The sequence below is a fragment of the Eurytemora carolleeae genome, unplaced genomic scaffold (assembly GCF_000591075.1).
Source record: "Eurytemora carolleeae unplaced genomic scaffold, Eaff_2.0 scaffold33, whole genome shotgun sequence".
Taxonomy (NCBI): domain Eukaryota; kingdom Metazoa; phylum Arthropoda; class Copepoda; order Calanoida; family Temoridae; genus Eurytemora; species Eurytemora carolleeae.
The window spans coordinates 558314-570911 of NW_019396220.1; the positions used below are offsets into that span (position 1 = coordinate 558314).

The window sequence follows — 12598 nt, forward strand, 5'->3', positions numbered from 1 at the left end:
TTTGGGTAAATTCAGGGTAAACTAAACAGCATATTCGCTGTTGATTAGTAATAGTCTTACTTTTCAAAGACAACTGTGGCCGGAGAAAAAGCCGATTTTTCGTTCAGAATTCGAGCGCAAAGGGACGGTCCCTCTCTATAGACACTAATTGATGTTTTTTTCCAGTATGTTGTGGATCAAAATAAATTTCGAATATAAAATTAAACTGTAGTATCTAATCGTTAATTGTAAATGTCATTATTTTTTTATTTTTGTTGTTTTTTAACTTTCTATTTCTAAAATAACACTATTTTATCGCATTCAAAATTGTGTATTGCCTGTGTAAAAAGCTGAATTGAACGCAGCATGACAAATGAAAAGTTGTGCACATGCGGGAAAAAATTTACAAAATCTACGAACCTAAATACGAGTAATGATTAATTGATTGTCGTAAAGACGTCGTCTTTGTATACACATTTTACATGTTTAATACGAAAAATGTAAATTTCTTGCTAACTCAAATATCAAAAGTTTTCATATTTTAGTACATAAAAACGAACACATAATGACATTCAAATATAATAAATTTAAATGTTATTGGGCTGCTGTTACTGAAAAAAACATCAAATAGTGTCTAAAGAGAGGGACCGTCCCTTTCCGCTCAAATTCTGAACGAAAAATCGGCTTTTTCTCCGGCTACAGTTGTCTTTGAAAAGTAAGACTATTACTAATCAAGAGCGAATAGGCTGTTTAGTTTACCCTGAAATTACCCAAATAAGTGAACGGTCCCTTTAACCACCTTCTTTATCTAAAAAGATGCTCTCTTCACCCTACTGAGAAAATATGTGACAGCTTTAGTACATTCAGTTCAATTACTGGGATTTATGTGCAGTACTGTCCTTCTCATTATATAATTCACTTATTAAATTGAACTTAACTGTAGATTACGGCAACATTTCATTAAGCCAATTGAGTTGTGAAATTTATTATTTTTAAAGTATTTTAAAATTCTCCTGCTTACATTGGCTGACGCTTTGAGAGTTTTCCATGCATTAAAACTAGTTTAAATCTATTTCTGTTTAGAATTTAAGCAGAATGTAACTTCAAAGGGTTTGAATAATAAAATTGTACGACATAAAGTTCAAATTTGGATTCAAATTGAAAGGTATTAAATTTGCTAGATGTTTACAATTTTGTGTGTATCTTTAAAGGGATAATATAAAATATTTTCTAAACTATTATTCAATTTTAATTAATCAAAACAATGATTAAATTTAATTTAATTAAATAATGAAAAAATGTAAAGACAATAAGCACAATTTTACAGGATACTTATGTGTCATAATACAGATATTTGGGGGATTTCTCATGAGTGAGATATCCTTCACATCTTTAACTAAATAACTATTTAACTACTATTTCTGTATATTCTGTAAACTTGCAGTAACTAGTACGTTATAAATGATTTAATGTTTTAAACTTGAGATTATTCATTGAAACTGCGTTTCAATCGAATACTTAACCCTATCTCTGCAGGGGTACTTGAAAACCAGGATATGCTGGGGGGGGTCAATTTGACCCCCCCCCCTCTAAATTCCATTTTTGATGTCCAAATATGACAAATGATTCATCATTGGAAAATTCTTGTGCTCTACTTTTAGAATCTGGAAAAAAATTTGCAAATTTGCAAAATTTGAATTTTTTATCGCAAAATCCAGTTATATAGTAAAAAAGTTTGCAAAAAAAAATTTTCCAAAAAATGAAAAGTTATACATTTTTGAAAAGCCCTTAACCATGCCATTTTAAATAAGCAAAAAATTTTGCTAAATTTTAAATAACCTGAGTTTTTTATCAAGAAAAACTAAAAATGTGCAAATTTCCTTTGACAGCTTGTTTGCAAAAAAATTGCAATTTTATTTGCAAAACTTGTGCAATTCGTTTCCTTATGTCAAAGGCTTTCCAAAAAAGTTAAATTTTATCAAAATCTGACAAGTGGAAGTGGTCAAAACAAAGATTTAGTTTGTTACAGGAAAAAGCAGTCATTCAGGCAGTGTGCCTGAGGACTCAGGTAGTTAGTATTAAAGCCCGGTTTTAGGCCTAAAGGGATGGCTTTGGGTATGTAGGAAAAGTCAGAAAATTTCAACAGCCTCAGACCAATACTTTTTGAGTTATGTAAAAAAAACTACAGGGGGGGGGTCAAATTGCCCCCCCCCCCCAGCAGGAATAGGGTTAACATGATTAGCTCAAATCATGCGACATACTTAAATTACGCTATAAAATATGGTCAGAGATAGATTATCTGCGTTATATCTAATCTCTTTAATCCTTAAAATATGTACCTTAAACTTTAACTGTGCGATAAATACCTAATGCGATGGTCTTAATCATGTAATATCAATAACATCGAGGAATTAAAGTACGTCAATTCCTTTTAACTTTGTAACCTAAAAGATTGAATAAAGTTAGTTGATTGAGACTCTGGTTTGATTACGGTATTATTAGAAGTAGTCTGTGTTCTCGTTGAAACATGACGAGCAGAGATCTTTGCTATAGTTGATTTAGCATTGATTAAGCTAGAAAGAGAGCTTTTGGTTCTCGCTGAATTATACGAGTTGAGAAATTGCCTGGTAGCAATTTCAATGGACTGTGGACTGTGTATCCTTTAGAACCGAGAAGTGAAGCCTGGTTAAGATTTGGCCCGAGTGTCATTTAGAACCGGGGAGTGAAGCCTGGTTGAGAAATTGCCTGTGTAGCAATTTTATTAGACTGTGTGTCCTTTTATAACTAGGGAGTTAAGCCTGGTTGAGATTTGGAGATTTGGGACTGTGTGTCCTTTAAAACCAGAAATATTGCCTTTGTGGCATTCAGAAACGAAGAGTTAGTCCTGATTAGGGCTGGGCGCGTTCCTGGTGGAACAATCGTTCTTTCCCGAGAACAAACGGAACGATCAAGAACGATCCCATCGTTCCGAAAAAAACGAACGCTTAGAACGCGTTCTTAAAAATATTGGAACGATTAGTAAAAGAACGGAACAGAACGGAACGGGAATTGCTTGAAAAGAACGGTTAAAATCGTTAACGCGTTCTTATTATCAAGAACTTGTTTAAATTGGGAACGCATTTTAAATCACGAATGCATGTGTTCTAAATCCTCTAGAAATAGTTAAACATTTTTTTATTTAATGACCGCCACCCTCCCTCCCTTCTCTGGTATCTGTTAAACTGACAACACTCAGACTAAACAGCAGATCGTACATATTAAGGATATTAGCACTCACGCCCCTCCCCCCCCCCCGCTCACACAAAATAATACATTGCTCAGCCCAGAAATTATCTCAGCTTAATCTTTTAACCCTAAATTTAAAATATTATTTACGGCCGCGAGGAACTTTTTATTAAAAAATTGTAATTTTTTTTACTTTTAAACCAACTCTTTTCTATTAGAGGAACGAGAATGGAACGATTTAGCTGAAGGCCCTCGTTCTAGAACGGAACGGAACGATTTAAAAAAGTCAGAACGTGCCCAGCCCTAGTCCTAGTTGATCTTGGTAACGAGTAGACCTGGCTAGATACATCTGGAGTAAAACTGTTATGGATTAGGTATTTGTTACAGATCTACCTCATAGAAATAGGGTTTTGAGTACTGTTGAGAATCGTTTATGTCACTCTGTTTATGAAAAGCCCTTTAAATTACGTCCATAGCTCCTTTAAGCTAGAATTTGCAATTGAAGAGATTTTGTACAAAATCCAAAAGAAATAGATTTCCCACCGGAAACAATTGCCAAGCTCTATTTTTCTTTATTTCAGAATTTGGTCAAATATACACACACTCTGTAAGATTTTAACTTGCAAGTAAAGTTAATGTTTTTTTTTATAAAAATAATATAAACAAACGTTAGTTTTTTCCATTGATTACTCTCCGACAGCAATTGATATACAAAAAAAAATAAGAAAATAAAAAATACAATGCAAATCCAAAAACAAATACAAAAACAAATACGATTACAAAAACAAATTTGAATACCTATACAAATACAACAAATACACATACAAATATAAATGCAAATGCAAACACAAATACAATACTAATAATAAAATTAAAACAAATAATAAAACAAATACAAATATTAATAGAAATACGAATACAACTATATTAAACAAATACAAGTAAAAAACTGAAACTAAAACAAATACAAATACAAATACAAATACAAATACAAATACAAATGCAAACACAAATACAAACACAAATACAAATACAAATACAAATACAAATACAAATACAAATACAAATACAAATACAAATACAAATACAAATACAAATACAAATACAAAAATATTCGAATAGAAATAGAAAAAAGGGCAACATTGAAAGTGTCAAAACAAAGGAGTTGTTCAGCCATCACAAAAGGGGTTCATCTTCTTTATAAATCATTATTTTAAATATAGTTTTATAAATCATTATTTTTTAATAAGTTATGTTCAAATTAAACCAAAAGTTCGTTTTGTTTTGAATTGAGGATTCCAGAGGCGAATTCAGCCCCCCCCCCTGAACCAGTGAAATCTATTGATTTCAGGGGGTTTTCATGCCCCAACGGGAGGATTCTGATCCATAGGACTAGAAAAAAAAAGTTAAAACTAAGCAAAGTTCCATCAACCGCAGAACCTAAAATACGAAATTAGAGGGACTGTCGACTTCATTTCAAGTAACCCTCCAAAAACAGATTTACACGCTCAATTCAGAAATGTACCCTGCTATCAGGGGCGGAAACAGGGCCCCCCTGTCCCCCACAGGACCTTCCCCCCCCCCAGAGATTTCGAGGCAAAAAATGTTCCCAATTTGAGAAATCGTATGTGTATCCCTTTTTCAAGTTATTTGATTATTTAATGGAATTTTGATATTAGAAGATATCAAAAGATATCAGTACGACGAAAAAAAATATTATTCTAGTCTGTTAAAAATAAATATAACCAACGAGGTAAGTACGACTATATTTTGTTTTTGTTTCATTGGTGTTAATATGCGGCACACTGCACAGTGCACATCTTGAATTCAATTTCAAAATCAACAAGTAAATGTGAACAATAATGCAGAAATTTGTAAGAAACTAGACTTATGTTATAATCAGGGGGCGGGCATAACTCTCCTAATTTTGCCTGGCTAGGTTTATACTGTACAGTGAAATTTGTCGAAAAATGTTTCCTTATGACTGAGTTGGTATCATAGAGTACAGTGGGTTTCCTAAGTACATCTATTTATACGGTATAGTGTGGACAGTTAATTTTAATATTTTCAACAATGAGATATTGGTGCTCCTACAAAACCAATAGATTATTTATATTTAAAAATCACTTGTTTCACGTTAAGTTCATTTATGTAAAATAAATATTTTAACAGTTTTCTGTTCTTCAATAACTTTAAAATTAAGTCAAACCTAATTTAGATCTATTATTAGTTCAGAATTGCTTTTCATTCTAAAAGTCAGAAACATATAACACAAATGCGTATTTCCTACAGATAGCAGAAAGGGGAGAAAGGAATATAGAAAGTAATCAATTTGCTATAGATGTCTCTTTTTGCACATTTTCTCAGAGGTTCAAAAATTAGTTGTCTGCTACAGGCAATTTAGGAAGGAGGTTTCTACCTGCCTGCATATCTATATATATATTATCTTTGGCTTGCACATATAAAGTAATATTCCTAAATCAATACTCATTAATCAAAATTTTAATATTGTTCCTAATTTTCATGCATATAGATATATTACAAATGTGTGATAAGTTAAACATCTAGTTTTTTAGTCTTTAGTCATTAATTTTGACTCTTTTTGAGAATTTTTAGTCAAAATTTTTTTGTCTGAGCAAAAATAAAAAATATTCGTATTTTTGAATCAGATAATGGTTTAAGGGAAACTTTTAACAGTTTCTAAAAGAGTAAAAGAGAACAAAAAGGTTCTGTTGGAGTTATATAATAAAAATATAATCACGATCTGTGTTTATATTTTTCTTTTTAAACTCCAACAGAACTTATTTGTTGGTCTTTTTATCAACATTGTAGATAAGTTTTTAAATTATTTTTATTGTATAAACAATAAAGATAAAAGAACAATTTTATGTTAAGCCTATAAAAGATTAATTTAGGCTTAACTTTGATTGCAATCAAGGTAGTGAAGAAAACAATTAGATTTTACATAATCTTATTTGTATGTTGTTTTTGTTGCAATATTCATAGGAAATGATTTTGTTTATTTATTTTTCGAAAATAAGAATAATTTGTTATTCAATAAAACACATCTTTAGTTAAAAAAGCTAGCTTAACAGATATGGGATTGTCTAAGGGAATTGTGTATAATATATCTTAGAGAACTGTATAGTGTCTAAGAGAAATGTGTATAATATATCTTAGAGGACTGTATAGTGTCTAAGAGAAATGTGTATAATATATCTTAGAGAACTGTATAGTGTCTAAGAGAAATGTGTATAATATATCTTAGAGGACTGTATAGTGTCTAAGAGAACTGTGTATAATATATCTTAGAGAACTGTATAATGTCTAAAAGAATTATGTATAATATCTTAGAGAACTGTATAGTGTCTAAGAGAACTGTAAATGTCTAGGAGTACTGTATAATATCTATGAGAAGTGTATAATATCTTAGAGAACTGTATAATGTCTAAGAGAATTGTGTATAGCATCTTAGAGAACTGAATAATGTCTAAGAGAACTGAATAAGGTCCAAGAGAACTATATGATATCTAATAGAACTGTATAATGTCTAAGAGAACTGTATCACGTGGATTTAACGGTTCTGTCAATATTTCAGAAAACTGTGACTTTCCATCACAATTTGACCCCTTTTACATAATTTTATAGCCTTTTATAAAAAATATTTTTTTTTGTTGGCATATACATCATGAACGAAAAAGTATAAAACAAACAAATCTGTAAGTCTAAAGACTGTTTAGTTATAGACGAAAACACGTTTGATTTAAAATAAATGAAACCGAATGCTTCTCTCTCTCGTTAGTACGGGGTGGTATAATATCTAAGAGAACTGTATAATGTCTGATAGAACTGTATAATGTCTAAGAGAACTGTATAATGTCTAAGAGAACTGTATAATGTCTAAGAAAACTATATAAAATCTAAGAAAACTGTATAATGTCTGTAACAAGACTAAATTATGTTGAAATGAATTTGAAAACTTTGATCTTAAGATTCATATTTTAAAAACTATTCACATAATATCTATATTTCTTCTGTAGAATCTAAAATTGGAAAAAAAATTCTTGGAAATTGGATTTTCTATATTTTTCCTATATCTAACATTCACATTCAAAAGTAACCTACAAACATTACTTAAATTCAACATACTACAGCGATAACCTGAAAACTTTGGAATAGGAAGTCGGCATTTAGACTCAATTTATGACTTTAAATGGTCCAATAAACGTGAGATACGGCAAATGTACTTGATATCATGTAGTTGTGGAAGACGATGCCTGGCCGCGTTAAACTAGTTCCACAAGATTCAACAGAATGAGATAGAACGGATACGGGGCATTAGTACTGATATGATCTCTACAGTCTACACGTGCGATATCGATATTGACTCTAGTTCTGAACCCTCTAGTAATAAGTTATAAGAAATATATATACTGGAAGTTATCTATACGTTTTATTAGAGTCTGACTCACGTCCTCTATATAGTCATCTTATTCTACACTTTTCTTGTTATCACTGATGGCTTACAGGGCGCTTCGCGCCCTTCTTTTAGGAACAGTTTTGACATTTGAATATTGCTTTTTCGATTTTTTTTTTATTTCCCAAAATACGAATTTGGGTCTAATGGGTTCAGCCTTTTAGACGTTATTGCTACAAACAGACAAGCAAACTAGTTGTAAATAAACACTGTTTTTTGAAGAACTATTCACAATTTGTTGTGTTTGTAAGAAATAATATTTTTTTTAAAATCAATAATAAATCAACAGTCCACGGAAGTGTTTACATCTTCTTTACAAGAAAAGTTTTAACTATAGATGGGCGTGTTCGACTTTTTCATTTCGTTTGTTCATCGTTCGTTAACAACCCATTTTGATAATTTTCTTAATCGTTCAAAAAATACTGATTTTTTGTGTTCTTAAAAAATATCGTTAATTTCCCATCTATTTTTTTCTGAACAACCTTTTAGTAAATTCGTTCGATTTTTTTACCGAACAACAGTCGACACCATTTTTCACGACAGTTTTGTTCGTTCCCAAAAATTTCGTTCATTCACCAAACTAATGCCCATATGTAGCTTTAACACGGTTTTTCTATTTCTAGGACAAAAGTTTTTCCAAATAAACAACAATGTGCCTGAAAAAACTTTCAAATTTACATTTTAGAGTGAATCAAAAGATTCGTGGGGATGGAAAAATAAACTACAGTGAAACCCTTAATAACGAATACATCGGCAGAATTTATCAAATGTCGTCTTGACAATTTTTCAATGAGTTTTATACTGTATTACATAAATTTTAGTATTTGCGAAAATGAATAAATAGCAATGAATATGCGGGAACAGTTTTAAAGAGTTCCATATAATTAAAAAAAAAAAATATCTGCAACATTCCATTAGCAGAAAGTGAAGAATACGACATTTGATGTATTCTTTCGATGTATTCGCTATTGAGGGTTTCACTGCATATGGTTGCTGCAAACACTTTATTTTCATAATGAGGAGAAAGAAGGAATTTTCAGTGTCGGAAAAGTTACTGGATAATGTTGATTAATTTAGACTTCAGGGATTAAGTTTGCAATTAAATTATTACAATTTTTTTAACTTAATGAAGGTCAAAACTTTGTCACATTTGACCCAAATGACGTCATTCATTACTATTTAGTCTCTTTACTTGTAAATACTGTTTGTTTGTCTGTGTCCAATAAACGCAAAAACAGCTGAACCACTGGGTCCAAATTTGTAGTGGCAACTCACCCATTCATGGCTGGTCGAAATTTCATTATTTTTGAAATACACAAATTTATTCAGAAAAATCCGCGAAAATTTTTAAACACGATTGAATATGGCAACTTTCAGAGCATCATTTCACATTTAAAATTGTTAACAGAAAGGGTGCGAAGCACCTTAAATTCCTAATTTCTTTAAAATTTCATTGATATCTAATAAATTGCACTTCATAATCTATTTGGAGAACATGAAAGGAAATGAGTCTTTGCCACAAACACTGATTTTCCTATCCCTATATCTTTTTAACTTGATGGCGAAAAGCTTTAATATTTCAAACTAAGGTTATTTGACCTAAGAGATTCATAGTTTGAAATATCTAAGGCTTACAACATTAGGTTGCAAAGATTTAGAGATTTGAAAATCAAAGTTTGTGGCAAAGACTTTTGCATTCGGAATTTTTTATTTAGGTTCGACATAAGTTTAAATGACAAATTTTGAATCAAAAGTTTAAACTGTTCTTTCAATTAAGTATCTTATCAACTCAATCCAGTTCTTTCTAATTCAAGAAATGAATAACAAGACACTACAAAGTATACAGAAGAAGAAGAAGGTAACATTTATCCGACATCACTGGCAACCTTTGTGACCTGGTAGCTCACACTAAACTAAGCTATTGGGGTTAAATAGTACTGTAAAAAGTCTGGCCGCGTCATCAAAGTTGAAAACGAGCGGGCATAGGAGGGTTGGGCCGGTACTTGCAGTGTGTAACTAAGGTTGGTACAAGGGGCATAGGAGGGTTGGGCCGGTACTTGCAGTGCGTAACTAAGGTTGGTACAAGGGGCATAGGAGGGTTGGGCCGGTACTTGCAGTGCGTAACTAAGATTGGTACAAGGGGCATACTGGTTCGAATTCAAATTGAGCCTAGTCCACCGTGAGGTCCTATATAGTTTCAATTTTGCGTACAATCAATGGAAAAATCAATTTTATCCGCGGGTAAAAAAAATAAAAGGTTTGTCCTTCTAAATAGCTCTTTAATTAGAGAAAATTATTGAAAACGTATAAAAATTTCAATCTTGCATTCAATATACTTTAGTTTGACATAAACAGCATTGTCTCACAAAATTGAGAAAGCATGAACTTGAGTATAATACTAAACAGGAATAGAATTCAAATTTACTTTAGTTTGACGTGAACAGCATTGTCTCACAAAATTGAGAAAGCATGAACTTGAGTATAATACTAAACAGGAATAGAATTCAAATTTACTTTAGTTTGACGTGAACAGCATTGTCTCACAAAATTGAGAAAGCATGAACTTGAGTATATACTATACAGGAATAGAATTCAAATTTATTTTAGTTTGACGTGAACAGCATTGACTCGCAAAATTAAGAAAGTATGAACTTGAGTATATACTATACAGGAATATAATTCAAATTTACTTTAGTTTGACGTGAACATGAACAGCATTGACTCGCAAAATTAAGAAAGTATGAACTTGAGTATATACTATACAGGAATAGAATTCAAATTTACTTTAGTTTGACGTGAACATAAACAGCATTGACTCGCAAAATTAAGAAAGTATGAACTTGAGTATATACTATACAGGAATAAAACTAAAATTTATTTTAGTTTGACGTGAACAGCATTGACTCGCAAAATTAAGAAAGTATGAACTTGAGTGAACTTGAGTATATACTAAACAGGAATAGAATTCAAATTTATTTTAGTTTGACGTGAACAGCATTGACTTGCAAAAATTAAGAAAGTATGAAATTGAGTATATACTATACAGGAATAGAATTAAAAGGAATTGAGATTTTGCCACTAACTCTGATTTTCAAATTTCAATATCGTTACAACCCAATGTCGTAGACCTTTAAGGCTATGAAGGCTATTAGATCAAATATTGTAAGTTTGAAATATCAAAGGTTTACATCATAAGGTTGCAAAGATATAGGTTTTACAAAAACTGAATTGGTGGCAATGATTCAATTCCTTTACTTTAGTTTGACGTGAAGAGCATTGACTTGCAAAATTGAGAAAGTATGAACTTGAGTGTATACTTTACAGGAATAGAATTCAAATTGAAAATTTATTCATTTTTATTTTCTACCCAAGGTTTAATCTTATTTTCTCCCATAAATAATTTACAAACAAACATTTATCGTTGTTGTGAATTTGAATTTTTTATGTTTATCTTAAAACTGTTTTGTGGCGTGTCCTATTAAAAACTATACCATTTAAACCCTTCTCCTATCAAAAATATATGTCATTTATTATTTTTTTCAGACAAAGCGTGATCAAGATGTATTATTCTGAATAGACATGCTATTCTTGAAACTACGCGTACAGTCTCTTAAACTAGATTTTGCTGCAATTTAATTTAATTTCCATATTCATGGTTTAGAATTTAAGAACACGACTGGGAATAAAAGATCCAATTACTCATATACTGAAGAAAATATAAGTTCAAATACAACCCTGATATTCTAATTCAGTATTTATTCAGATTCTTCCATTTCCATTCTTATATTACATTTCATTTCATTCATTTTATATTCTCATTCAGTATTTATACAAGTTGAACCATTTCCATTCTTATCTTACAGTTCATATATTTTATATTCTCATTCGGTATTTATACAAGTTGAACCATTTCCATTCTTATATTACATTTCATTTATTTTATATTCTCATTCAGTATTTATACAAGTTAAACCATTTCCATTCTTATCTTACATTTCATTCAACATCTCCTCTATTTGTCTCCTCTCCTTGTTTCTCTCCTTCAGGACCTAGCACATCTCTTCCAAGTTAATCTTCTCCAGGACCATCATCAAAGGTTAGATGAGGTTCATCTCCTCCAGGACCAACTCCAATGCTCTGATAAGTCTGGATTATTATTAAAGTATTATTAGAAAAAATATCAATCAATCTATCAATTATTTCATATTTTACCTTCTCTTTCTCTTTACATTCCCCATTCCATTCCCTGATAGGAGGAACCTCCCGGGGATGACAAAGTAGTTGTTTATGATATTGTTGGGTATTGTTTTATGAAGATCTTTGCAAGATTGTACTGAAGCATTCCATTCGTCCCTACCAATCGAGCATGATTTGACACGTTTGTGATGCTTGGTAAAGTAGTATAGTAGGATGGCATTGATGTCACCTACTATTTCCTTACAGAGGTAGACGGTCAAGGATGCATTGCCAGGTTCAGACAGTCTAATATGGATCATGTCCAGGGTCCTCGCCATCTCAAGGTAACTTTGTTTAAAGGGTTCATATTTTTTTTCTTGCAACTTGTTGGTTTTGCAGTAGTCAGTGCACTGAAAAAAATTTAAAATTTAAGAGTGATTGGCCTTTCTGTTTTTTCTTTCTATCAATTAGTTCAAAGAAGACTAACCTAACCTTGCGAAAATCTGTACAGAAATTGAAACATTTGGGGAGGGAGTGGTGTTAGGGGGTGGACGAGGGAGTGGGTGGGTGAGAAAGTAGGGGTTGGGGAGGGAGAAGTGGAATTGGGGGTGGGGGAGGGAGATAAAATTGAATTAAAGATTTGCTGCCAGTCATGGGGTGCAAAAATTTTGGAGGCTTGAATTGAGATAACTTTTTTTTTGAAGATAGAGGCCTAATATTTATTTTCTTCCCTCTATTTTT

At 31.5% G+C, this 12598-nt stretch overlaps 1 protein-coding gene across 1 annotated transcript; it reads right to left on the minus strand.

The window, feature by feature from the left end:
• Positions 1–11565: 11565 nt before the first annotated feature.
• LOC111698494 (uncharacterized) lies at positions 11566–12377 on the minus strand. The gene is made up of 2 exons (XM_023468848.1): positions 11894–12377; positions 11566–11827 (listed from the first exon to the last, which is right to left on the minus strand). The coding sequence occupies exons 1-2, from the start codon at positions 12193–12195 to the stop codon at positions 11779–11781; spliced, it is 351 nt and encodes a 116-aa protein (XP_023324616.1). The 5' UTR covers positions 12196–12377; the 3' UTR covers positions 11566–11778.
• Positions 12378–12598: the final 221 nt, after the last annotated feature.